Here is a 24,877-nt window from a genome sequence, read left to right as displayed (position 1 = left end):
TTTAATAGCTCCTTGAAGTCAGCTGGAAAGATATTTGGATATTTTGAATCTACAATCTGTAACATACAGTACAGTTCATCTATGTTTGCTTAGTGGGTACACTGCAACCATATTTAGCCCTTTCAGGCAAATGTATGACACAAATGGGATGTCCCTTGGTTCTGCCTAAACTTGGTATATCTGACATTGCGTTTTTGGTGTCATGTCTAGATCATAATAATACAAAGAAAGGGAGAGGAAAAATGGGGAAAGTCATATATAGTCATATATAAGTCACATAGTCATATAAAGAAAGCAAAAGTTCATAGTAAGACAAAGTTGAGGATGGAGGAAAGGGGTTAGCCCATCTGCTGTCAGCTAGTTTATGGTCTTGTACGTGTTTAGATTTCATTTTGAGGCAAATTCTTCTCATTTGTGATCATTTTACTGATGTTGCAACATTCATTGTGACGATGGCACTGAAGCGACATTAATTATGATTCTGTGTCCACAGTTATTTAAAAAAGTCATAGGCTGTGTACAAAAGAAGGATGTTAACACTAATTTTAACAGTTTGGCCATCCTCATCTTGAATTTTTTTTAACAGACGTGGTTAAAGATAAATACGCAGCCACATTGTTTCTGATTGGCTGGAAAATAATAATATTCAACACTCAGTTAAGCTAAGTTGCACCTAACTGTAAGGGTGCACAAACTGTTAAACTATATAGAAGTAGCCATATTAGCCACTGATTTAATATCAGTTTGTTAATAATGTTAAAATAATGTAATGATTTTGAAGATAATCTACCTACAACACAGACATACATTCATTTACTTGAGGCAGAAACAGTGTGTGTTCATTTTCCGATGTCTTTTATAGATTTTCACTTATTTTTTTCTTACATTTACACTGACTTTATATTAATTGTATGAGACTGGCTTTCCAATAAAATTATTTTACATTTATAAAATAACATTTGTAAAATATTAGCTTACTGTCTTTGTTTGCTTCTATTTTTTCATGCGTACTGATTGCCATGTAGTAAAACTGTAAGAACATAAAAAAAATAAATACACTGGGAAAAAATAAATAGTCCTATTTACAATTTTCATACAAGTATATATTGTATAGTGCAATATGTTACTGTAATGAAACTATGCTCTCGATTACAGTAAATTGCTATAATCTTCCTGACTATTAGCAGCATGATTGCCAGTATTAAAGTTAACTTTACAGTTTTCCTACTGTTATATATATTACACTACACTAGTGTGATAAAACCATGTCCTTAATCATAATGCATAATTGTATTGTCTACATTTTACAGTATGCTGCTGTTAAATTTACAGTTCTTTTACTGTTGTGTATTTTGCACTCTGGTATGGTAATATTTTCATGGCCTAAATTAAAGTATATTTCTGTATTTACTGGCCTTTATAGTTGACTACAGGCAACATTTTGCTGTGTGTAGCTTTTAATTTAATATTTTTTCTACTGTTGTATTGTTTTTCATTGTGTTATCCTAATGATACCATGGCCTACTCTCAGCTCTTGTAGTGTAATCTACTTTACAGGATAATACCACAGATCAGATTATTGTGTAGTTCATTTATTCTACAGTAGACTACTGGAAGCAATTTTCCTACATTACTCTACAGTATGTGGCAACCAGTGTTGGTCAAGTTACTTGAAAAAAATAATTTGTAACTAATTACTGATTACTTCCAAAAGTAATCCCGTTAATTTACTGATTACTTATTTTCAAAAGTAATTAGTTACTTAGTTACTTAGTTACTTTTTAAAAACATGATACACAACTTGAATAGGTAACAAAGCAATAGATCTTACAGCCCAATTCTACTTTTTCTGCATAATTCATCATATAAAATGTAATCAAATGAAACATTTATTATTAATTATTTGAGTTATTACAGGCAGGACAGACATGACTGGGGTATAGGAAAGGGAGGGGAAGAGGGACAGTGAGAGAAGACACTAAAAAAACAAATCAGCTGGATCACCTGTTGAAAGAAAAAAAAGAAAACAAGCAAAAGGAGAGCAACACAATCAACGTAACACAATGTGCTTTGAGGTAGGAGCCAAGAAAAATATAGTTTGCGCCTATGAGCACCCATGTCTGCACCTGTGTGCACACCTGTGTGTGTGAGCGCGCTTGTATTCAAAAGGTTTCTCGATGTAACGATCTGTAAGACGGTGTGGGCAGCCATAGCCCTGCCCCCCAGGGCATGAAGCAGGCAAGGGCCCTCAGAGCGCGAGAGCCCAAGGAGGACCATCAGAGGGGCAACTGTGCCACCCGCTTAGGAGAGCCCGAGACGTGGAGTCACCCAGCAGCTGCGGTGCAGAAGCAACAGGGGCTGCAGTGATGAGCCTGCTCCGCCGCGCCAGAGCGGACACTGTAATAATCTGTAATCTGTTATAGTAGTCTGCTACTTTGGTCTGGCAATACTGAAAACATGACATATTAATTACAAGATGTTACCATATCTATTTTTATCTGTATCTCTATCTGTTACATTTTTTTAATGTCAAAACATGGCCTAAATTACAGCTGATTCCTGTATTTCTTACACTTTTACATCAGGCTACTGCCAGCAATGTTGTATTTTACAATATGTTAACCTAGAAATACCATGACCTGATGATACATTGCATTGCTGTAATTCTCTAGTTTTAATACTGTAATATGTTTTCTATGTATGGATGTACTATAGTAATACCATGTCCTGAGTTACAGTACACTGCGTTAATTTAGTTTAATAAGGTTTGATGAGAGGCCTGTGTGAGGCTGCAGACAGAGTCAGGCTGAAAATGGACGCAAGGGCAAGCTGTTGGCACAAGGAAATGATGTCAGTATACAACTACAGAGAACTCATCTTGTCACCATAGGTAGCTGACAGAGTTACAAAGAAGAGATGACCACGCCAGGCTTAAATGCAGCCACGCTGATTGTCACGGAACAAGGAGCAGGTGAGCAAGAGTGGCCAGGACACCGCCCAGGGGTGGACACGGAAAAACACCAGTCGCTCACTAACACCTTAACAACAGTTCACCTGCTTTTATATATGTTTCTATATAGTATGTTATTATCCTCATACCTTACAGCACGTTCCCATACTTGCCGTTCAATTTCCCCCTACTACTGGCAGCAGAGTTTGTTTGGCTTTTTACTTTGTTACTTTTCTCTAATTTTATAATATCATGTAGGAAAAACAGATTTATTGATATAGAAACTATATCTATAGCAGCAGGGTAACCTTCTGATACCACAGAGAAAAAAACCCCCACTGAGCTCCACCGAGTGAAAGAAAATTAACCAACAAGAAACAATTAAGAGCAAAGTATATAGTTGTGGTTAGGCCTCCTCTAACAACCATTCTATTAAAATGAATGCAGCAGAACCAAATGCAGTGTTTTTAATATACATGCTTCTCTTTCAAAACCTGTTCCCTACATTACCTGCACTGCAACTCAAGGTGCCAAACTCAAGCAAGAATTAAGGGAGTGCCACAAAGGTATGGTTAAGTAACATTTTCATGTAGACTACACCTGACAGTATTCTTTGATTGGTATCAACAATGTTGTTTATCTTTAACACTGCCAAGTTAAAGGTATAATTGTCCAAAAAAATCTGTGTGACTGTTTTCAACTAAGTGGTTTGATTAAAGTGTAACACGTACAGATTAGTCTGAATCAAAAAGTTGTCCAACCAGTCCCAGAGGCATATGAATCTTTCGCCTCAAAAGAATTTGAGAGGTATGACATGATTGGCTGAACCTCTGCAGGTGAAAATGCACAGTGATGGGTGGAGACGCCGCAGAGTGAGCTCCACACTGCAGTAGCTACGAGCTAGAGTGCAGGACGGTCTTCAGCAGCACAGGTGAGGGTTTCTTGCTGGATATGTAAAACACTTGAACTCCCATTTTCTTATTGTTATGAGGAATTCAAGGTGAGTCAGGATAAAAAAGGGGAAAAAGATAACTTAATGACAAGCGTTATAATGAAAAGGACAGTTTAGCCACAGAGTAAGGACGGAAATGACAGCAACAGAGTTCAGGAGTTAGATGGCAATTACAAAAATACTGTAAAAGAAAAAAAGATATTTGTCAAGTGGATAAAAACACACAGTGACTAAAACAGAGTATGTATGTATGTCTGTGGTAGAGCATTGTGGAAGTGTGATCTCTGTGATGAGTTGCAGTTTTTGTGGCTCCTCCCTGTGACACACCTGCTGCTAACAATCACAGAAGACTAAACAGAATGAGATTTAAAGGAAGTGTCAGGGTGGTTGCAGAGCTAAATTTCATACCTTTACCCTCTACACTTTTCTCTTTACAGTTTTGTTTCAGTTTTTGAGTCTCTCATCCAAGCAAAAATGCCATTCTTCGATCGTTTGAAGGACATTTTCTCCCGAAACTCCGATGATGACACTGTCAAAGTGAGTCATATTGTGAGGATATTGCACCCAAGTCTGCTTACTTGAGTATTTGAATTTCATATGAATTTTACTGGCTGGCGAATAAACTTTTTAAAGTCCTTTAAAGTCTGTATTTTGGCTGATCTTTTAGGTGAATGATAAGGATAAACCTATTTATTATGGAACAGTCACTCCATATCCAAACTTCAATGCGAGCGACGACACTGCAATTATTCGGCGTGCCATTGAAACTAAAGGTGCGTGTGCACTCTCTCGTTTTAATGTATTATACACGTTATGTTTGTTTTAATTTAGACGATATGAAGTTTAAAGCTGAAATACAGGTCGGAAAAAACGAATATTTATTGCAATTTTGAATTGGGTGTGAGGTAGTTTGCTTCTTTTGGCTTGGATGATTTTATCATTTTGTGGTGCTTACAGTAAAATGTAACTTGTCATCCCAACAGGAGTCAATGAGGATGCGATCATTGCAGTCCTGGTAAAGCGAAGCAACGAGCAGAGGCAAAGGATCAAAGCAGTCTATGAAACGGAAAATGGGAAGGTGAGTAATTAATTTCTGCCGTATTCAAATCTGTACAGCATGAGGCTGAGAACAATGGTAGTGTCTGGGAAAATATTACATATAGAAATGCTCAGTGCATCATGGGAATATGTTGACTTCTGGCTCCAAAAATCAAACAATGTGGTCACACCTTACATCTCAGATGCTGTCAGACCAGACATGAAACAACCTTTACCCTGCCAGCTCCCTAATGGTACAGTCACACTAGAGAAAATGGTTGCTGGAGACTTTGGCATGACCAAAATAACTTGACCATGTTCAATAAACTTACAGTGTTGTTGCCTTTGAAATTGTTGGCAGTAAAAAGGAGTCTGTCTGCAATTAGGTGGATGAATGCAGTCAAGTTGGTAGCTGGTGAAAAACCAAACCTGTTGCTTTCTACACACATTATCTACCTACATTCACAGTACAGCCAGAACCTCATAGATCAGAGACAGAAATTTCTCTACAAATGTTGACGTCATTGCGGCAGGATAAAAGTTTAACTTCAAAATTCCTTGATTGGTATCAACAATGTTGTTTACCTTTAACACTGCCAAGTTAAAGGTATAATTGTCCAAAAAAATCTGTGTGACTGTTTTCAACTAAGTGGTTTGATTAAAGTGTAACACGTACAGATTAGTCTGAATCAAAAAGTTGTCCAACCAGTCCCAGAGGCATATGAATCTTTCGCCTCAAAAGAATTTGAGAGGTATGACATGATTGGCTGAACCTCTGCAGGTGAAAATGCACAGTGATGGGTGAAATTTCTCTACAAATGTTGACGTCATTGCTGCAGGATAAAAGTTTAACTTCAAAATGAGAAAGACACTCGACAACCTTGCTTTTATATAGAAATATATCTGAATCGACTGAGCTGAGGCGACTGTGATTGCAGGAGACAGACTGCCCACCACCAGGCCACTTGTCTAGAGGCTAAAGGCTGTTGAACCCTTGTTATCTGTAACTGAATGCATAACAAGTCAGCAATTACAGAGCAACCATATAACTGAGTCATAATTGGTCTACAAACGCAGTGTTCACATCACAAAAGATAACCTTCATATATTTAATTTAAACTCAAAAGATGCCTCCAAAAGTTGATTCTGTTCATCTGGACGTAGCGTTTTGTGGGAGAAACGTTTCGTCACTCATCCAAGTGACTTCTTCAGTCTCAGCTGACTGCAGGTTTCCCCAATCTTATCAACAGTACATTTGCATAATGACTGAAACCAGCCCACTGAAGGAACAATGGGCTGTGAGGTCAGTTCCTTAATCTTAATTAAGCAAATTCTCATGACCTTAATTCTTAAACCTGCAGTCAGCTGAGACCGAAGAAGTCACTTGGATGAGTGACGAAACATTTCTTCCACAAAACGCTACATCCAGATGAACAGAATCAACTTTTGGAGATTTGCCTTCCTGGATGATTGAGAATGCATCAAAACTCAAACGATGATTACAGTGGACAGAGTAGTCCTTCATAAAGATCATCCTTGTGTGTTGCAGAAGCTGACTGACAATTTGAAAGCAGCCTTGACAGGAGATTTGGAGGACATCTGTCTGGCACTACTCATGACACCAGCTCAGAATGATGCCTACCAACTCATGAAAGCCACAAAGGTAGGATCTTTGATTTATGTACTAAACCTTTGATTGGGGCAATATTACTTCTTTTGTTTTCATTCATAGAGCAGTTTTATAGTTGTTGTTGTTTTGTTGTTGTTTTTTCAGTTAATTGAGACGTTACATATTTAGATTAAGTTTATCATTTAGGTTGTGTCATTAGTAACTGAATTAAATTGTGATCACAAAATTGCCAGTTGGTTCAGTATTGGCCAAGAACCCTCCCACTAGCACACTTTTGGTTTGTAGGTCGGGGTTTGAACTTAAGGGAATTCTTGTGCCACAGTTAAAGAAAACTTAAACGTAGATTAGAATTAACAAATAAAAACAACAACAAACTACTTACTTGTAATTCTGTTTGAGGGGCCCTTAAATGTTTCTTCTTACTGTTTATAGATTTTATTATTTCTGTTATTTGATTTATTCCCACAGGGTTTGGGCACAGATGAGGAAGTTCTGACTGAGATTTTGGCAACAAGAACAAACCAAGAGATTCAAGAGATCAAGAAGGCCTTCAAACAAGGTGTTATCACAGTCATGTGAAATCAAACGGTTGTTGTTTGAGCTTAATGCTGAACTAAGATAGAATTTTATACAACATCTTAGATATCTAGCTGACTCTCATAAGTGTCTTCAGTGTCTGTAGCTGCTAGAAAGCTAGACTTATTGTAGTCACATTTGGCCATCATATTGTTGTAAACTGATGCTTATTCTGAAATTCTCCCGATTCCTCAGAGTACAAAAAAGAGCTGGAAGAAGTTATTAAAAGTGAGACCAGTGGCAACTACACCAAGATCCTCCTGCAATTACTAAGTGGAGGTAGAGATGAGAGCACTCGCGTAGACAATGATCTTGTTTCAAAAGACACAAAGGTAAAATCACATAAACAAAATCTTAAACTATTTTGCTTTATGTTGTCAACAAATTATGTGAGAATATATTTTGAGAACTCTAGTTTAACGGTTCCTATCTGTGGCATTTGGCCAAACATAATGTGTGTGAACATAATGTAACATTCATGGAGGGTATAAAAGATGGACCTAGTCATTAATTCAAACAAACATGTTGGTGGACATTAGCAGACTTGGTTAGCAAGCTACACCCATAAACTGTGCTTTATCTGCTAAGCAACGAACTAATAAAACGCTGAAATTTCACCCACTAAAGCTGAAGCAAAATCTTCTTGGCTATATAGATCAAAGCAGTTTTTTGTATCAGGCTGTTTAGTGTTGTAATTCTGGGGGCCTTTAATGTGGGAGTCAATGGCTGCCTTTTAGAGTCAGCCTCATTTGGCCACTAGAGGAACTGCAGTTATTTCCATTTAGGTGCTGGCTTCATTTTTCACAGCTGGAATACTCATTAGTCATAATTATGTGGGTAAAAAAAAACTTCAGCCATTTCCTGATACAGTTAGGCACATGATTTTTGGTTGGGTAGGAAATGCTGCATTTATAGGGGTCTGCATATGCACATTAAGTGAACATATATAAAGTTTGTTGCATGGTGCAACAGTGGCATAGTTGCGAAGAATAAGTCTGACTTTTGGTAAAATACTTGGAATATAAATTATTGAAATTATAAGGAGTATAAGTCTTTATGATTATCATCCAATTTTTTTGTGTGTGTCTGTAGACGCTGCTGAAGTTATGTGAGCAGGGCAGCGAATTCAATGTGTCCACCTTCATTGACTTGATGACCAAGCGCAGCTATCCTCACCTCCGGAAAGGTGAGTTCTTGAAAAGTGTGAACACTTCTTCTTGGTTGGGTTTGACTCATTAGACACAATGCACTTCTGGAAAAACAGGTGGAACCAAACTCTTGCAGGTAGGAGGCGAAACACACCCAGCAGTCTGAGAACAATACAGTTACAGTCAGTCTGGATTTTACAAGAGTTATGAAATCTGTTTACTTTTTATCTGCATATAGGCTCAAAATACATACAAGCTCAAACATATACATACACTCTCACTATCATTTGGTCAAATGTCTCTGAGCAAGTTGTACTTCAACCAGATATTTTTGGTAGCCATCAACAAGCTCCTGACATGATTCTGGCTGGATATTTGACCGTTCTTCTTAACAGAACTGGTAGCGTTTATTTAAACTGGTTTCCTGACATGGACCCGGTTTTAGCAAAGTATCATCAGGATTACAGTCAGGGTTTTGGGAAGTCCATTCCAGGTGCTAATCTTGGCCTACTTTATCCATTGCAAAAGCAGTTTTTGAAATTTGATATTTAAAGTGAAGTTGAAGAATTTGGAACTAGTCCTCCTTCTTTTCCCTTCCACTTGCAATGTACATACCATTGGCAGCAAAACAGCCCCAGAGCCTGATGCTACCACCACTTTGCTTGACACTTAGTACAGTGTTCCTAGGTTTGAAGGCTCTACTATACTCTTCCATTTGCATAGAGTTGTTTGAACTGATGATCCTGAAATCTGTTGTACAATTGCATATATTTTCTAATCGAAACTGCTGTTGTGTGAAGTAATGGTGTATTTGTTTTCTCTTTTTTTTTTAGACTTCAGCCTAATGTTTCACTGGTCACTAAAATCTGAATGTTTATGTTTATACATATTTTAAAACTGCTTTTTCATTTCCTCAGTTGCTAATGAAATATTCTGCATAGCCTTAACAACATATTTGATTTTGGTCTAATAACTCAGAATTACCAGTTTGTCTGTTTACCTGTTAGTATTGGAGGCATTTGGCAAACAGACGGATGTCAAATTACCCACAGTGCTGAAAAAGGAGCTGAAAGGAGACACTGAAAATTGTCTCATCGACCTTGGTAAGTTGATGTTTGTCCTCATCAGTTTATGTAGTTTTAATTGTGTTTTCTGTTCAAGGTGGGGGTGGGGTGAGATCAAAGGTCATGTGAGCGATGAAATCCATCCTCTCGCGAGCAGGAAATGTGCATCACATAGCACGTCTTGTGTACATTAAGATCAGGAGAGATTTAAGATTGATTGAGCAGGATAACGTGAAAACAGATTTCCACAGTATGGGCTCTAACACAGCTGTGAGGCAGCGCAGCATCTGGACTCGACTTGAGATCATTTTGTAACTGTTTTTCTCTCTTTGATGTCCATAGCAAAGTATGCCTGGAACACACCAGCTGTCTTTGCCCAGAAGCTTGTTAAGGCTTTGGAGGTGTGTGTATAATTTTTTTTCATGTGTGTGTGTTCTTGTCTAGCTATCTTTGTGAGGACCGAAATCTGCATTCTACTATACTTGTGAGAACCAACAGGCACTTGTGAGGACACACTCGTCGGTCCTCACAAGCTTGAAGGCCTTTTTGAGGTTCAAAATGTGGTTTTAGTGTCAGAGTTACAATTAGGTTATGGTTAGGTTCAGGGTTAGGCATTCATTTTTAATGGTTAGGGTTACGGTAAGGGGCTAGGGAAACCATTATGTCAATGAAGGTCCTCACTAAGGTGTGTGTGTGTGTGTGTGTGTGTGTGTGTGTGTGTGTGTGTGTGTGTGTGTGTGTGTGTACGTGTATTCATTCATTCACATAAATGTACATTGATTTATGTATTTTAAAAGGAAGCTTCAAGTCTGTAAGTAATTTCATGTTTTTGGACTAATGTATTCTGGATGCTGGATGTTTTAAACTGTTCAAGCAGTTTGAGATTGAGTACCTCTGCAGTATCTACATTGCAAAACGGATTCACTTACTTGTTCACTTACTTCACTTATTTACTTACTTCACTTACTTGTTCCCTCAAAAATTAAGTCGTCTTAAAGACTTAAGCTGGGCCACTTATACTAACTTTATATTAAGTATACAATACTTAACAGCATATCAAATAACAGAGCTCTAGTTTGTTTTAAATTTACTTTATATAACCTTAGTTTAACAAGTTACATTTAGAAAATACCACAATGAACGGCTTAGACTTTTGCCTCAGAAAGTTGAGGGTGCTTGTACATACTATTTAGTTGTGTTAGAAGAAAGTGAACCTGTGTCCCATATACTACATAGCTACAGGAACACTGCAAGTTGCTGAAGGAGTCTGTACTCTTAGCCACTGAAAAAAGGTTTCTGATCAGTAGCTAACTCTTAAGTAACTGTGTGGAGCTTAACCCCAACATAAAGTCTATATAGCATAAAATCAATAACTGAAGCTTTGCTCTGCTCTGCTCTCACAGAAACCAGGCACGTGTGAGAAAACCCTCAACAGGATACTGGTGAGTCGCTCTGAGGTCGACCTCAAGAAGATCAAGGAGGTATATTGGAACTGTCAACAAAGATCCCTGAATGATGACATAGAGGTAAAAAACAAAACACAAAAACACCTTGTTGTTATCATGTTGTCTTTAATGATTAAAAACTAAAATGACAGTGTACAGTATCTGGAAATTTCAGCTAATAATATCTTTGTTCCACAGAAAGACACCAAGGAGCACTATCGGAAAGTCCTGCTTAGCTTGTGTGGAGCTTTTTGAAATTCATCTGTTACCGTTTTACTCTGGAAACCGAGACCAGCTTATTCCACTAAATACTCACAGCTTTGAATCTGAAGTGCATGACTACTCTGTTCTATTGAGATTAAATTTTAATAAAGAAGTTATTCCAGCATCAAGCATTTCATACCTTCTTTCTGGCAAAATGCATTTCTTCTCTTTCTTTTAATGTCCTTTGAAATATAATGTATGAGGAAGTTGTATAAATATGCATTAAAATGATATTTGGTTATTAGAAATGCAGAAAATAACATGGGAAATCAAATATTTTCTATTTAATCTTCAAAGTCTTTACTTTATATCAGTAGTAAGGCTTTTTATATTACATAAACTTGTAGCCTCCAGATAACTGACAAAACCATCTAGGGTTAAAATAATGTGTTTGAATTGGTTAATGTCATGCGCTTGTATTTTTTTAGTGCTTTGAAAACACAAAATTCTTACTATCAAAAATTGTATTCCCAACCCAAAGAATGTAGTAAGGAAGCCATTGATACATTTTTAGCTAAATTGGAACTGCCCCGAGTTACAAATGACCAGAATATGAGACTCATATAAAATATAACTAAAGAAGAAGTTGAACAGGCCATTAAAAGATTAAAGAATGGTGAAATTATTCTAATAATACATAATTAGACCAGCAAAGTAGCAAACAGGGATCTTTGGAGTAGTCGGGCATCCTAGCTTTGCCAAAAAACTGTACTTAAGTGCAACTGTCTAAATCTGGGGTACATTTGGGTATTCCCAGATCCAGTCCTTTTTGGACCCCTGATATATATGTCGTGCATATCTTATTCTTTTTCCTTCCTTTTTGGTACTCTTCCCATGTATGTGTTTTTGTTGTTGTTGTTGTTTTGCAGTGTTGTTTTCGAAAACTTAAAAGTAAAAATTTCAAAGCAAGACAAAAAACAAATCTCCAATGCCAATATGTTTGAGGCTTTTGTTTGAAAGGACTTACTTAAAGGAAATTTGGTCTGTTTTGCATGTGGCTAAAAAAATCGCTCATAACACTGCAGATGCAGGATCCGGGAGACAAAACATGAACTCAAAAACTCATTGCGGGAAACTCACAGGAGAAACAAAAACATCCAGAGCAGAAGAAAAACAAATTGCAGAGGAGCATGCGCCATAGGGGGAGGACACGACAAAGGGCAACCTTTTAAAATATATTTTATATGTTTCTCCAGAAAGAAAGAAACAACGAAAATGTTCATAAAATAACTTTCTAAATAAAGTGAAAAACAAACAAACAAAAATATATCTTCGATCCTCATTATCTGCGCAGGCGCAACGCTGACGAGTAACTGTACGTAACGTGGACCGTTTACCGTGTCCGGAAGTGCCGTGGCAACACGGGCAGTGTTTGATTTTCTTTATCCTGTCATTGCGGATTTTCTCGGTTATTACAACCACTTCAGACTCATAACTTTTCAGTATCTTTTTATGACCACGCGTCCACAAGCTTCTGGGTCAAGTAAACCGTACACCGAGGACGTGACGCCACTGGAAACTTTGGGGGGGAACGTGGCTAGCTAGCCGGCTAATACGCTAACGAAGCTACCAGCTGATTGTAGTTTACACATCAGACACTGACGGGAGGATGAATAGAACGCAGAAGAAGCCAGTTTATTTTCTCCGGCGGTGAACAGACCGTAGTTTAAGCTGACTCTCCCGCCAGCAGCGATGTAAAGGATGCACAAGTAACAGAAGTAACTTTCGGTGGAGTGAGCTGGTGGGTTTGGGGAGCTTGAAAATGGAAGAAAAATACAGCAGTAACGTGCTCTCAGGGGGTCAGCTGGGGATGGTCGAAGTGCCCGATTCCAGGTATGTTCTCCTTCCGTCATCAAAAACTCTCAGTTTAAACTGATGTAACTGTTTTCATGTCAAGAATCATTCAAGTCTCATCCATGCATCTGTAGTCCATACGTTAGCGTTTGTGAAGAATTGATTACTCTGTAAATTGTCCACAGCAGTGGAAAAACCACCATTATTGATTCCCATTGCTTGTTGTGTCCGATATTTGCAACCAGACACCATATGTAAGAACACTATAACAAAAAGCCGTCAGATTTGCTTATAAACTAATAGTCATTACATTATTATTAAGCGTTATACCTGTATATTTTACTTTATTTTTTATATATATGTATGCACGCACACACACACGTATATAGGTATTTGGTATACATATTCAGTAATGTATGCAATGTTTCCATTCCTCCTCCTAGATCACTCCACAAAAGCATTCAGCTAGCGCTTAGTACTCCTTCTCCTGCCCATGACTAATGAATCCAATCACTGCATAATCTTCAGTGTTTCTGTAGGTGGCATGACCTGTTGTTATGCTGAAAGTCTGAGGTGCAAAAAAGGAACACACACAGACTCTCTTTAAACCCTCAGTGAATTGAAGTCAAATATTTCTGTCCTGGGAGAAGAGGGAAACCTGATGGAAAATGGTAGAAAAGAATAGACTAAACTGGAAATATAACACAGAGGTTTTCTATCAGAACGGACAGTTCAGATTTTGTTTCTTGGGGAAGATTATGCCTGTTACTGTATGAAGTTTGCCCATAGCTAGAATCAGTGTAGATGACAGTTGTTTTTGCTCTTATCACACACAGCCTGTACTAATGTGTAGCTTGTTCTTTCCTTGTGCAGGTTAACCAGGTACATTGTTCTACTGGTCATCTCGAAGGTCCTCAAAGCTCTTGGGATCTTTGAGTCATACGATATCCTAAAGGTGGTTCACATAGTTCAGTTCATCTTCATACTGAAATTAGGGTAAGTACTCTTTGTGTTTTTATGTATTATTGTTAGTTGGGGCTGCTCTGTAGTGACAAAAATCTTAATTACAGTTATTCTGGCCAATTTTTGTTGACTTTGCAAACTTCACACACTTGCTCGATAAGAGCGACGAATAGATATTTAATGTCCATCATCTCAGCTGAACGTGTTACCGGCTGCAGTGAGTGTGTTTGAGGTTTTTCAGGTGGAGTTAAAGACAAAATGTGATTATTCACCAAGACCTTTTGCTCATTTTGTATTTATAGATGGTGAAAAAAGTGCTGATTCTTTTTTATTGTTTTGATTTTAGGAGTGCAGTGTTTCTACTTTTTTTCCAAAAACCTTTTTCATCTGGAAAAGTCATCTCAAAAAGACAGGTTTGTCTGCTTTAAAACCTCTAATCTTCCTGTTCTTTTTACTGTTGTTCATTAGCTTGAACAACTTATATATGTCGTGTTTAAGATGATTCAAGTCTAGCTTTGCAAAAAGAAAAAAAAAACACCTTGTGCATTGTATTAATTTCTGTTGATGAATCTATTTTCTTTGCAGTGGATAAAGTTGTTAAAGCATGCTGTTTTCAGCTGTGTCATATCCCTCCTGGGCTTCTTCGGCCTAACTCTTTGTGGACCTCTTAGGTAAGAAGTAGTTAAACAGTAGTTAAATAAAACCAAATGCAGCATTAGAGTTTGAGGAAAACAGTTTAAATCCCTCCCTGAGAGTCCCATTGTGTTTCTTTGGACTAAAACTGGTTGTTTGGTGGTCTCCTAAAAGAAACAAGAAAGTCAGGTTAGCTACAGGTGCACAAGGACACAACCTTCAGGGAATAGTTGATCGATTTAAATCAGTTAGGGTTGTGGATTTTTAACTGGGAACTATCCAACGATACTTCAAAGATCATCTCACAGTCTCCAACCTAAACTGCTGCATATAGTTATGGCAGACATGATTGCTTTGCCTGGCAGAATTTTCACTAGAATAATTTGACACCTGTCTTTATTTCTTTATATTTGCATGTTTCTTCAGTTAGTACAGTAGCATCTCATTTCACACACACACACACACTGTATTTGTTCAACATCTGGCAGTATGTTCCTCTGGTTTTGCCGTTTAATAGTAATTGAGAGCTTCTGGGGCTTTACAGCATTACAGCTCACCAGGTGTGGGTAAAACACACAAATACATATTTTAAGACCAGAGAAAGTCACATGCACAGTTCCTGCAGTGAGCTACTTTAAAGTGGTATTTTAATGTAGTAGGCAAGTATTTCACTTTACAGACTTATGTTCTTGTATTATATTCAGCTTGTTACATGGCATTTTATTGGCTTTGTACGCTATCCCTACCTCCTACAAGTGTTTATGAGAATATCTGCAGACTAACAATACAGGAACTCCAGCAACACTTAAAGGTAAATGTGGCTTTCATCAGGGTCATGACCCTAATGAATGCCACATGCCGAAACGCGTTGGTCAGTTAATAGAGTTGTTCCTCTTTACCTTTGAGTGTTGCTGGAGTTCCTGCGTTGTTAGTTTCTTATCCTCTTCTTGCACCTTGGAAGTAGGTGAAGTTGTGCCAGAAATTTTTGTGAGTATCTGCAGACTCACAGCTGTATTCAGGTGTATTATTAAAAGTGTGTCTTTCACAGAACGTTGTTGCTGTTTGAGCACAGTGACGTTGTGGTCATTGCTCTACTTGGGGTTCTCTTCACAAACTCAGGAGGAGGGCCATCAAAGGTAGGCGGCCATAAATTCACATGGCAGAAACTGCTTTTAGTGTCGGTGTGATCGTGGTTATATGACATGAGCGCTTTATCTCTGTAACATGTTTTTGTGTTTCATTTCCTGATGTTTGAAAAGTACAGGTAATGTTTGTATTTATTTGTGCGAAGGAAACAAATCTTCATTATAAATATAAACTGAAACATAACTGACCGATTACAAGCCGCCTCTCTCCTCCATATACAGTTTAAGAACTGGTATTATAGAGCAGGCAAAGAGGCACAAAATTGGGGAATAATAATAGCTAAAACACTCATTATTTTGAAAAAGGTAAATGATTGAACTCTCTGTGTTAAATGTTTATAATGTGCATCTCTGTTTACTTTGCTGTGACTTTGTGCAGACTAGAGGTGCTGCTTTTTTCATCATCGCTGTGATCTGCCTGCTCCTCTTTGACAACGATGATCTCATGGCAAAGATGGCCGAGCACCGTATCCTTTGAACCGACACTTTAGTCTATTGTCAGTGTTTGTTAGTTTATGTGTTTGTGTTGCGTTGTTACGCCTCTGTCCTTTACTGCATTTGCCTTGATTCCCCCTCATAACCAGCCGAGGGACACCATGACAGTGCTCTCACTCACTTCCTGTATACTGTGATTTCATTTTTAGGGGTAGCAGATCACAAAGTGAGTAAAGCTTATTCCCTACCTTCTTGTTTTTTCTTTCTAAATATTGGCTTTCCAATAATTTAATTCAGTTTATATACAGCAGAAGAAAGGGAGTCTGTGCTCTTTCTGTCTGATTCAGTTCCTTATTGAGATATATATTTATGTTTATGGTAATGTGTACTTGTACTTCCTGTCAGGGTGGTGTTGTGCTGCTGGTGGCATCCGTGTGTCTGAAGGTCGGATTCCACACGGCCTCCAGGAAGTTGTCAGTGGAGATCGGCGGTGCCAAACGTCTCTATGCCCTCGACAACCTGGTTTCTGCCATGGTGCTGCTGCCCTGGGTTATAGTACTTTCTGCGACCACAGAAGTACGTGCACCAGATCACATGATAAAACGTGTTTGTTGTTTAGCTAGCCGTGTTGTAAACATCTCATCTTAACCCCAGAGCAAAGTGGAGTCGTGGTCCTCTCTCGTCCTGCCTTTCGGGATGATCATCTTCTCCGTGACGATCCTGGAGTTTTACGTCGAGGCCATCTGCAGCACCAAGATGGAGACGCCGAGGTGCGCCCGTTATGGCGCCTTGGCCCTCTTCTTCAGCGCATTGCTGCTGGCAAACTTCTGGACTCACCCGCTGACTGACCAGTTGCGCTCCATGAGCAAACCAGCGCACCACGGCAGCACAGAGCACGTGCTCTCTGGTGGAGTGCTGGTTAGCGCCATCTTCTTCATTATGTGTGAGTAACGGCTCTGGGATACCTAGCTAATTTGTTTTACCTGCCTTTTTAATCATATTTTGCATTTAACAGTTAAAGTTAAATGGGGAGAAAGACTTCAAACACCAAAACAAGAATTAATTCAAAATTAAGTGACACTGCCTACAGAGAAACAGGCATTTTAGGAAATGCATGATGGGATTTGAAAAAATGGAGTGAACACCTTTCAGGAAGTGCTACACAAAAATGAAGGCCTATTGTGGAAATTTGTTGCATGGCAACATTTAGTAAAATGTAGCAACATCTGAGAAAACGCAGTCACAAAACCAGAAATGCCACCTCGACATTTAATACAACGCAGCTCCGACTTTTCAGAATCCACTCTCCTTTACATCCTTTAAAACTCAGGCAGGGACTAACCTGAAATTGATATGGAAACAAAACATTACATCTGTCTTACTCGAGGAATTTTTGTTCTGTCTGTTCAAATACAAAAAAACATCACCCCTGCCTTTCACTTAAAGTGAAAGGGTTTCTGAAACACCGGGTTTTAATTATTTATTTTTTGGTCAAAACCTGGTCTTTAAACTGGGTTTACACCAAAGTTGTTATAGTTAACTAAACCTAAACAAAAGAAGCAAATGTGAAAACATATTTTAATTAACTAAAATAAATGAATAAAATTAACTGACACAATTTTGTGGACTTGGGAAAAACTAACTAAAATTGAAAACATAGCTTTAGTGTATTTTTTTTGTTGTTGATAAAGATTTTGTTATCAAAACTTGCCGGATGAGGTCTCAATAAAGTCAATAAACAAGATTGTGAGTCAACTGTTTTCAAATAGTTTTTTTTTATTTTTATTGTAATTACTGCACTGATACATGCCCTTAATACAATAACACTTAAAATAAAGACTAAAACTAGGACACTAACTAGAACTGAACTGAAAACCGAAAAAAATTAATAAAAACTAATTAGAAATGGATAATAATAACAAAAACCCTTGTTTACACCTCTCTCCCTGCCCTCCTCTCTCCCTGCAGCATCCAATATTCTCTCATCTCCTTCAAAGAAAGGCCAGAAGGGCACCTTGGTGGGTTACTCCCCTGAAGGGACACCTCTCTACAATTTCATGGGTGACGCCCTGCAGCACACATCCCAGTCCCTTCCACGATTCATCAAAGACTCCCTGAAACAGATCCTGGAGGAGTATGACTCCAGACAGATCTTCTACTTCCTGTGTCTCAACCTGGTGTGTAGGAAGTTGCTTCTTTTTGTTCTGATCTTTCACATTTTAGACCATCTAATTTCAAAGTAAGAGCTCCGTACCCGAACTCCAATAGCAACAGAAAGCAGAATGCCGATTCATAGAGGTCCAAAAACGGATCAGCGTATACAGGAGAAATGAAGGGAAAAACACGTCTGAGCTTACAGTCTTTTAATATCAGCTGTTTAATAGGATCCGATCTACATCTCACTGACATTTGTGCCTGGAAATGAGGTTTCCTGCTAAAATGAATCTTAGTAATAAAGATCATAGCTGCCATTGAGGATAGAAAACATATGTCATAAAGGCAATATGTCTGTGAAGTTTCTCAGTCATCCAGGTCATCTTAGTCAAAGGAGCTTGCAAAGAAAAGCGTCTGGACTTCTTTAAGTTACTTGAAGACGTTTCACCTCTCATCCGAGAGGCTTCTTCAGTTCTAAGGTCAAATGGTGGAGAGTCCCAGATATAAACCTGGTGGGAGTGTCCCCCCACAGAGGGACAAAAGGACCCCCTGATGATCCTCTAATCGCCTGAGCCAAGGTGTGGAACTGGGTGTGGGTCCCAATCAGCCAGAGTTTCGGGTGAGTTCATTGTGAAACCTGGCCCCACCTTATCATGCGAATTCCTGAGGTCAGATGGCCCAGGATGTGAGTGGGCGTTAAGGCGTCTGGGGAGGGAATTCAAAACTGGATTATAGATGGCAGAGAGTTGGTGTCGTAAACCACCGCCTCTGTTCAAAGATGGTCGCTCACAGTGGACATAAATGGCTTCTTTCACTCCTCTTTCAAACCATCTGTCTTCTCTGTCCAAAATGTGAACATTGGCATCCTCGAAAGAGTGTCCTTTATCCTTAAGATGCAGATGGACAGCTGAGTCTTGTCCTGTGGAGGTGGCTCTTCTGTGTTGTGCCATGCGCTTGTGAAGTGGCTGTTTGGTCTCTCCAATGTAGAGGTCTGGGCATTCCTCGCTGCACTGTACAGCAAACACCACATTGTTAAGTCTGTGTTTTGGCGTTTTGTCTTTTGGGTGAACCAGTTTTTGTCTGAGCGTGTTGCTGGGTCTGAAATGCACCGGGATGTCATGCTTGGAGAAAACCCAAAAGACAAAACGCCAAAACACAGACTTAACAATGTGGTGTATGCTGTACAGTGCAGCGAGGAATGCCCAGACTTCTACATTGGAGAGACCAAACAGCCACTTCACAAGCGCATGGCACAACACAGAAGAGCAACCTCCACAGGACAAGACTCAGCTGTCCATCTGCATCTTAAGGATAAAGGACACTCTTTCGAGGATGCCAATGTTCACATTTTGGACAGAGAGGACAGATGGTTTGAAAGAGGAGTGAAAGAAGCCATCTATGTCCACTGTGAGCGACCATCTTTGAACAGAGGCGGTGGTTTACGACACCAACTCTCTGCCATCTATAATCCAGTTTTGAATTCCCTTCCCAGACGCCTTAACGCCCACTCACATCCTGGGCCATCTGACCTCAGGAATTCGCATGATAAGGTGGGGCCAGGTTTCACAATGAACTCACCCGAAACTCTGGCTGATTGGGACCCACACCCAGTTTCACACCTTGGCTCAGGCGATTAGAGGATCATCAGGGGGTCCTTTTGTCCCTCTGTGGGGGGACACTCCCACTAGGTTTAAATCTGGGACTCTCCACCATTTGACCTTAGAACTGAAGAAGCTTCTCAGATGAGAGGTGAAACGTCTTCAAGTAACTTAAAGAAGTCCAGACGCTTTTCTTTGCAAGCTCCTTTGACTATGTCATAAAGGGTTCAATAACCTGAGGAGCAGTCTAACATTATACAGTTGCAGGCTTCTAAAAGCTAATATTTTACATATTTTACTTTTACAAACCTATTCAAAGAAACACTTATGCCAGCATTAATGAAATTCCACATTTCTTAATCTTTAATGATCCTGATTCTTATACTGTGCTTATATTTTGAATGGATAGTCTTTTAATGAGGGATGGGTGTGTATGAATATTTGATTTGTGCCTGTTTCTTAAAAAAATATAAAATAAAACTAAACTAAGTATAACAGGTGGAATAAATGAAATGCACAAGTTAATAAGCAAACAATAAAATCTACACCCCAGTGAGAACAACAGATTGCCTCTGACTAAACAGAATGTAAAAAAAAAAAAAAGTAATTTCCAGTTGTCAATTAAATAAAAGAATTAGATAATCACATCTGGAGATCATCTTAAATAACTTAATCTAATACATTAAAGCATTTCAAGCTGTTGAAAGACTTGCCTGCTGTGTTTAGGCTCACACACTCTGCAGGTATTTCGTAAGACTTTTGTTGCTCTGCATTGTTTCAGGCTTTCACCTTTGTGGAACTGTTTTATGGCGTTTGGACCAACAGCCTGGGACTCATCTCTGATGGTTTCCACATGCTGTTCGACTGCTCTGCTTTAGTTCTGGGCCTGTTTGCCGCCCTCATGACCCGCTGGAAAGCCACCAGGATCTTCTCCTACGGGTAAAATCCATCAAGAACTCGTGATCGTAAAATTGAAGAACATCACCTCCAGCTGGATTCTTAATGAACGGAGAGTTTTGTGGTTTTGCAGTTACGGTCGTGTTGAAATTCTTTCCGGATTCATCAACGGCCTGTTCCTGATGGTCATCGCTTTCTTTGTCTTTGTGGAGTCGGTCACCCGTTTGTTGGATCCTCCCAACATAAACACAGACATGCTGACGGTGAGTAAAAGGATTCCACCACACCAGTTGAATATCTTTTTTACCTTTGGTCACTAAAATCACGCCTTTTAATATTTCCTGATTGCATCTTGTCAGTTTTGGAGTGATGTTATACAGCTGGATATCATAGAGACAATATGAAAGCGTTCGTGTGGTTTGAACTCTGTTCATCCTTCTCTGCAGCCCGTGTCTGTTGGAGGCTTACTCGTCAACCTAGTGGGCATCTGCGCTTTCAGTCACGCTCATTCCCATGGAGGCAAAAGCTGCTCGTCACACGAACACGGGCACTCACATCATGGCCACTCCCACAGTGAGCACAGCCACGGAGGCCACGGGCACTCGCATGGAGGCCACGGGCACTCACACGGAGGCCACGGGCATGGCGGCCACGGGGGACACGGGGGACACGGGCACTCCCACGGCTCTGGAGGCATGAATGCCAACATGAGAGGTGTGTGTTTGAGAACGTGGTCTGTGGTGAGAAACAAAAAGCTAGATGAAGTCATTATTTATTGATTTCTTTTTCTTCAGGTGTTTTTCTCCATGTCTTGGCTGACACCTTGGGCAGCGTTGGCGTGATCATCTCCACCATCCTCATCCGGCAGTTCGGCTGGTTGATCGCTGACCCCATATGCTCGCTCTTCATTGCCACTCTCATTTTCCTCAGTGTCATCCCTCTGTTGAAGGACGCCTGCGAGGTTCTGCTTCTGCGAACTCCCCCAGAGCAGGAGAAGGACCTGAACAATGCGCTGGAAAAGGTGAGGAGATCTAGATGGGCTCAGCAGACTGTCGTGAAATTTATTTTCGACGTGGATGAGAGGAAGAGAATCTGTATTGAGAACTGCTTATCTGTTTGCAGGATCAATGAAATTTGGAAAGCTAGTACATAAATAGAGAAAATAATTTACTAGGTTACACTACTTCCTACCTATTTTAACTTTTTAGTTCCTAATTACGGCTTGGACCCTGCCGTGGCTGCGGATTCTGTATATATATATAACATTTTTGGACATAAGCAACAAGATAAACTTTCAAAAAACATTTTCTGATTTTAATTTTCTTCATGTTTCAGATTGAGAAAATTGAAGGAGTTTTATCGTACAGAGACCCTCATTTCTGGAGGCATTCAGCCAACATGATCGCCGGAACCATCCACCTCCAGGTCATGTCTGACGTGGTAGAGCAGAGGATCATTCAGCAGGTTGGCACAAACTCTAGAAATAGAATTAATACTAATCTTTTACTTTAGAGCAATGAATCCTATTGTTTGGCGAATGAATACCAAACATTGTCTTGGCTGTTTGTAATGGCACACCTGGGTTATTACTGGGTAGTTACATAATCTATATTAATAAAGCATAAATAAGAAGTACAGTGAAATAATAGCCAGAAAATTCAATTTAAAAAGTAGTTTTTCTTGAACCTTCACACTGTCTCAAAACCTCAAGCATCAAATCTAATAAACTTGGTGTTATAGGGTTAAAAAGTTCAGTTTGGACAATATTTAGTAACTAAAAAGTAAAAAATAAATGTAGTGGAGGAAAAAAGAATCTAAGTCTTCTTTGCTTCCGGTTTTGATTTCTCCTCCTATACCAGCAGTGGTATACTGCAAGAACAAAAGAAAAAAACATCTAAACATTAATTTAAGAATTTATATTCCATTAGAGTTTCTAAAGCTTCAAAAAGCATCCATATGGGGGCATTAATACTATATTTTCTCTCATTCACATGCTGCTCTTTTTTTCTGTGTTGTCTTCAGTTAATTTCTTAGAATATCTTTATGCACATTTATTTACTATTAAATATTTAAATGTAAAAAAAAAAAAAAAAAAGGTTTTACAGGTACATTTAGGCTAGATTGTTGGCACTGAGGATTTTCATGGTGAACTGTAATTCTGGTTTCAACAGGTGACCGCCATTTTGAAAGAAGCCGGGGTGAACAATTTGTCAGTGCAGGTGGAGAAGGAGGCATACTTCCAGCACATGTCAGGACTCAGCACCGGGTTTCACGAAGTTCTGGCGATGACGCAGCAGATGGAGTCCATGAAGTACCTGAACGACGGGACGTGCATCATGTAGACCAAAAGAAACACTAACAAGTCTGTTTTCATTGATATGTACAGTGTACGTATGTGGTTTAAATAAATCTGAATATATTGGTTTTATTTTGCTGTCGTCTTTATTTACCCAATGTCACAATTCAGGTTCGTTGTACTAAAGACTCACAGCACACCAGAGAGGCTATGGGATTGGTTTATCATGTCCAACCACAATTATAACCATATGAATGATGGCAGACACTCTGTCTTCAAGTAAACTGACATTTTAGCTTTATTCTAAAAGGAAAAAAACGAAACCCAATCCGACTCTAAAGATAATCTAGGTTTGTTAGTCCGATTGGCTTGAAAGTGATGTAGGCTTTTGTATTCATACCCTAGATCAGTGGTTCTTAACCTGGGTTCGATCGAACCCTAGGGGTTCGGTGAGTCGGTCTCAGGGGTTCGGCAGAGCCTCCACCGTGACATGCACGGCTCATTTTGTGCACCAATAAAAAACATATCTATGTCTTGAATTTGAAAAAAATCATATTTTATTTTTCACTAAAGAGGGGTTCAGTGAATGCGCATATGAAACTGGTGGGGTTCGGTACCTCCAACAAGGTTAAGAACCACTGCCCTAGATGCAGCTAATAAAAGTCTCAGACAAATTAGAATTTCCGTGACCTTGAAGTCAAGGTCAGAGGTCAAGTTTTCTAACTATCTTCTGAATCGATAACTCAAGAAGGGAAAATTGATACCGTAGATGTTTGGCTCGATTCAGCTTTGAAAAGACTAAAAAACTGGAATCTTGGGAAGGATTCTTGCAGGATTGGGTGAACATTATGTGCACACGTCAGGTTAACATGGAAAAACTGGCAACATTGTCTTGATCTTATCAAAAACAATAACAAACTACTCTGGAGCAATGTTCCCTCTAAGCTGCGCGCGTGCGCAATTGCGCACTGCTGGCACGGTCTCTGCGCACAGAAAATCTGCGTTGCGCAGAAAAAAAAATTAACCTGAATTGAAATTAAAATTAAAACTTTAACAATTCTGTTTTGCGGTGTTAGTCAGTAAGTGACTGGCTGCTCCCGTATGGGATTAGAACGATGCCACCTTATTCCATAGTCCAGCCAATAATGCGATTCACATTCGTATATACGCAGCTAATCAACGTCGTTGACGGGCTATGACAGCGTCCTTATGTGCCGACACCGGTGTTTTAGCAAAGCGGCTGATGTGGAGTGAAGCCACGTTAATGACAACGTGTACAACCATTGGAGATGTGAGCAGGACAGACGGAACAATTGACGGAAACAGTGTGGACTTTATATCAGTTTTTAAATTGTGTTGATAGGCCACGTAAAACCAGAGTTACGATAAAAATATATGCCATGTTTGGTTTCCTTCCTGAATACTGTCGTTGTTTATATTTACTGCGGGAAGAAACGGTAAAAACGGCGTTTTATAAGGAAAACGCTGGAAAGCACTCTCTACCTGTGAGCAAAACCAAAACCAAAACACCCCACCCTTTCCTATTGGTCGAAAAATATACCATGTCAACCAATCAAAAAATGATATGGCAACAGTTGTTTAGGAAGGAGGAAGTTTTAGGAGTGTTTTGATATGTGAGAGGTTTGCGACGTTTAGCGCAAATCTTGTGTAGTTAGTGTGTAGTGTAGTCAATAGTTTTGTTGTGTGTGTCAGAACAATGAGGCCACTGCGGAATGTTACAGGAGTGATACATCTCCTGTTGTCAGGCCTGCAGGTATCAGGCTGTTGTTCTCCTTTATCTCATAGTGGACAGAAATTATTTTTTGGAGTGGCACAAACCATTTGTGTGGCATCAAATTTGATGCAGAACAGCTGATTGTTCTGTAAATAGTTTG

The 24,877-nt window shown here is 39.2% G+C and overlaps 2 protein-coding genes across 2 annotated transcripts; both read left to right on the top strand.

The window, feature by feature from the left end:
• The first annotated feature begins 3,806 nt into the window (after positions 1-3,806).
• LOC102789339 (annexin A1-like) lies at positions 3,807-11,185 on the top strand. The gene is made up of 12 exons (XM_006803476.3): positions 3,807-3,881; positions 4,340-4,439; positions 4,570-4,675; positions 4,886-4,980; positions 6,490-6,603; positions 7,039-7,129; positions 7,342-7,478; positions 8,239-8,332; positions 9,302-9,397; positions 9,701-9,759; positions 10,762-10,884; positions 11,002-11,185. Exons 2-12 carry the CDS (start codon positions 4,377-4,379, stop codon positions 11,056-11,058), a joined length of 1,035 nt encoding a protein of 344 aa, XP_006803539.1. The 5' UTR covers positions 3,807-3,881; positions 4,340-4,376; the 3' UTR covers positions 11,059-11,185.
• Positions 11,186-12,386: 1,201 nt separating this feature from the next.
• slc30a5 (solute carrier family 30 member 5) lies at positions 12,387-23,110 on the top strand. Its single transcript, XM_006803475.3, has 16 exons — positions 12,387-12,900; positions 13,735-13,857; positions 14,171-14,237; positions 14,410-14,495; positions 15,506-15,593; positions 15,982-16,069; positions 16,187-16,263; positions 16,443-16,613; positions 16,692-16,980; positions 18,006-18,214; positions 20,571-20,728; positions 20,820-20,949; positions 21,133-21,400; positions 21,481-21,707; positions 22,022-22,150; positions 22,858-23,110. Exons 1-16 carry the CDS (start codon positions 12,830-12,832, stop codon positions 23,026-23,028), a joined length of 2,352 nt encoding a protein of 783 aa, XP_006803538.1. The 5' UTR covers positions 12,387-12,829; the 3' UTR covers positions 23,029-23,110.
• Positions 23,111-24,877: the final 1,767 nt, after the last annotated feature.

Source organism: Neolamprologus brichardi, chromosome 7 (genome assembly GCF_056152115.1).
Source record: "Neolamprologus brichardi isolate AB-2024 chromosome 7, ASM5615211v1, whole genome shotgun sequence".
In the NCBI taxonomy this organism is placed as follows: Eukaryota; Metazoa; Chordata; class Actinopteri; order Cichliformes; family Cichlidae; genus Neolamprologus; species Neolamprologus brichardi.
This window is presented reverse-complemented; position numbering and strand designations above follow the sequence as displayed.

Bases quoted from the DNA above. Each gene is read 5' to 3' on its own strand.
- slc30a5 (XM_006803475.3), top strand. From the start codon at position 12,830: ATGGAAGAAAAATACAGCAGTAACGTGCTCTCAGGGGGTCAGCTGGGG. The intron at 14,238-14,409 runs GTTTGTCTGCTT...TTTTCTTTGCAG, and splicing joins AAGTCATCTCAAAAAGACAG to TGGATAAAGTTGTTAAAGCA. The intron at 22,151-22,857 runs GTTGGCACAAAC...TGGTTTCAACAG, and splicing joins AGCAGAGGATCATTCAGCAG to GTGACCGCCATTTTGAAAGA.
- LOC102789339 (XM_006803476.3), top strand. From the start codon at position 4,377: ATGCCATTCTTCGATCGTTTGAAGGACATTTTCTCCCGAAACTCCGAT. The intron at 4,440-4,569 runs GTGAGTCATATT...CTGATCTTTTAG, and splicing joins CCGATGATGACACTGTCAAA to GTGAATGATAAGGATAAACC. The intron at 4,676-4,885 runs GTGCGTGTGCAC...TCATCCCAACAG, and splicing joins GCGTGCCATTGAAACTAAAG to GAGTCAATGAGGATGCGATC.